This window comes from Drosophila gunungcola, unplaced genomic scaffold (genome assembly GCF_025200985.1).
Source record: "Drosophila gunungcola strain Sukarami unplaced genomic scaffold, Dgunungcola_SK_2 000053F, whole genome shotgun sequence".
NCBI lineage: Eukaryota > Metazoa > Arthropoda > Insecta > Diptera > Drosophilidae > Drosophila > Drosophila gunungcola.
This window is the reverse complement of record NW_026453217.1, coordinates 137,126-140,150: the sequence shown is the minus strand read 5'-3', so window position 1 is coordinate 140,150 and position 3,025 is coordinate 137,126. Positions and strand designations below refer to the sequence as shown.

Sequence of the window (3,025 nt, the reverse complement as noted above, 5' to 3'; positions counted from 1 at the left end):
AAATCTATTTTGTATAAAAATGACTGAAAACTAAAGCGCACGCTGCAAATTCTGCTCGAAGTACCACAATGCATTACTGCTGGATCTCTGGCATAAAATAACTCCCACATATGCGGGGATCCTAGCCCTTTTTGGAAACTGTGGTGGTCTCCATTGCAAACCCGTCATAACAACGCAATCAGCTTCTCTTCCTTGTCGTCCAAGTTGGCAAATGCCCTGGTCGCATTATAGATGTCCTGCTGAGCATTACAGAGTTTTGTAAACTCACTCATGTTCATTAATTTTAATTAATTTCTTTTGGGTTTGCCAAAATGCAATAGTAAACAAACCCAGATCAGCTGCTCGTGCCACTCACATGTCGGAGTAGCATTAGCTAAATGCTAATGCGCCAATGGAATCAGGCACATTTAAAAAGTCCACTAATGCGGCAATGGAATCAGGCTATCAGCCATTAAGGTCGCAAAGCAGTCTGAGGCTGTTTACGGCGCTCTTATGTTTGAGGCCAAACACAGATTTTTTACTTAGATTTGGCACACGCACAGCCACATAGAGACGGCGAAAAAGTGAGTCTAAGTCGTGCTCGGTTCCAATATCTTAATATTCCAAAATTTTCTTACTTTTCATGTATCTATCAAAACAAATGACAAGCATTTTCCTCTAACACAATATACTGGAGCCTGCTAAACGTACCCGGCAGTTGTGTTTTTTATTGCGTTCATTCCGATAACGATGAGAAAAGCGCTTAAGTGTACTTAGGCTATAAACTACTTTCTAAATGCCTAGATCTGTTCCATTGGAAATAGGGTATAATGAGCACCGATTCCTATGGCTTTGACATACAAATTTTATTGTTATCTTGACGGGAATCAAGTAGTTTTTGAGACAAGTTTTAAATATATTTACATTGTTGGACTTCAAAAGATACTAGGACTTGACAAAAATAAAATGGGAAGAAGAAAGTCTAAAAGAAAGCCTCCGCCGAAAAGAAAAAACATTGAACCACTTGACCAACAATTTAATTGTCCATTCTGCAACCATGAAAAGTCGTGTGAAGTTAAAATGTATAGCTTCGAGCATGTTCTGATTTAAATTTTAAGCAACTTTGGCATCCCCTATATATAATAATAATATATTTAAACGTTTTTAAATCGATTTTAACTAATGCCAAGCCAATCCTATAAAAATTATTGTGTCTAATCTTTAATTAATATATTTTGTATTAATTATTTCAGGGATAAAGGCAGAAACACTGCCAAAATAACTTGTAGAGTGTGTTTGGAAGACTTTCAGACTGGAATCAACTTTCTTTCAGAGCCGATTGATGTTTACAATGACTGGGTGGACGCTTGTGAAACAGCAAATTAAATAGAGTTTATGTATGTCCAGTAAACGTACAATTAAAACCGATGAATTACTGTTAGTTTTATAATAGTCATAATAACAAACATACTTTAAATAGACAAAATACAAATTTACATGATAATAGACATAAACAGCTTAACTTATTTTGTTTAACACATGAAAATATTTATGTAAAATAAATAATGTTTCCCAGCATTTTTAACTATTTATAAAGTTCACAAAAATTTTATAAATTTATAAAAAAAAACTACCTACTTTAAATTAGAGATGGCGGCTGTGCTGCGGGTCGCCATCGATTATTTCCACCACCATCGACACATCGAGTGAAACAACCAAGGCTGGTGCATTCTCAACGGATTCTGATCGGATGTTTAGCAGAGCCGGACAAATAAATTCAGACAGAAGAGCCTTCTTAAACAGAGAGCCATTTAAACATGTTAATGCTAGACAAAAATTGATGGCTGCTGGACTATACTAATTTTTTTTTACCGTATGTTATGTTGCTTTACTTTTCAAACTACTGAACTAAATTTATTTTTATTCTTTGACTTATAGCCTGATTCCATTGCCGCATTAGTGGACTTTTTAAATGTGCCTGATTCCATTGGCGCATTAGCATTTAGCTAATGCTACTCCGACATGTGAGTGGCATGAGCAGCTGATCTGGGTTTGTTTACTTTTGCATTTTGGCAAATCCAAAAGAAATTATTAATCAAAATTAATGAACATGAGTGAGTTTACTTAACTCTGTAATGCTCAGCAGGACATCTATAATGCGACCGAGGCATTTGCCAACTTGGACGACAAGGAAGAGAAGCTGATTGCGTTGTTATGACGGGTTTGCAATGGAGACCACCACAGTTTCCAAAAAGGGCTAGGATCCCCGCATATGTGGGAGTTATTTTATGCCAGAGATCCAGCAGTAATGCATTGTGGTACTTCGAGCAGAATTTGCAGCGTGCGCTTTAGTTTTCAGTCATTTTTATACAAATTAGATTTTATATTCAAAAGTCATCAAAAATTGCGCCAACCTTGCATATAGAAAACGGCTGTTGTAGTGGTGGCACGAACAAAATATCGTTCAACATCGGTATTTTCCGGTATTTTTTCTAAAAATGTTCGGGGCGAATGGTTTTTAATCGCATTTAAAAATCGCATTTATTTTAAATGCGGCATTTAGCCTTATGGGATTCCCTGTGTAAATAAATGCGCATTAGGCTAAATGCGTTATAATGCGCCAATGGAATCAGGCTATTACATTCCTTAAGTTTCAAAATAACGGATTTCATTGTTTTGTTTCGTTAGAAATCATAATAATAGTATTTTCAACAAATTGAAACTGTAGAAAAAAGAACTATTATAACAATAAAGCATTTAAAACAATGTTTTTAGGTCGATAGTATCGATATCGATTGTTTGAGAGTATCACTATCGAAAATATCGAGTGGGGGCACTATCGAGGTTTTTACAGCTCTACATTATATGATAAATTACATTTAGCTAATGCTACTCCGACATATGAGTGGCACGAACAGCTGATCTGGGTTTGTTTTTGGCAAATTCAAAAGCAATTAATTAAAAATAATGAATATGAGTAGTTTAATCAACTCTTTAATGCTCAGCAGGACATCCATAATGCGACCGATGCATTTGCCAACTTGTA

The 3,025-nt window shown here is 35.6% G+C and overlaps 1 protein-coding gene across 1 annotated transcript; it reads left to right on the top strand.

Moving 5' to 3' along the window:
- The first annotated feature begins 846 nt into the window (after positions 1 to 846).
- Positions 847 to 1,575, top strand: LOC128264039 (transcription elongation factor 1 homolog). The gene is made up of 2 exons (XM_052999338.1): positions 847 to 1,061; positions 1,233 to 1,575. Exons 1-2 carry the CDS (start codon positions 946 to 948, stop codon positions 1,363 to 1,365), a joined length of 249 nt encoding a protein of 82 aa, XP_052855298.1. The 5' UTR covers positions 847 to 945; the 3' UTR covers positions 1,366 to 1,575.
- The last annotated feature ends 1,450 nt before the right edge of the window (positions 1,576 to 3,025 follow it).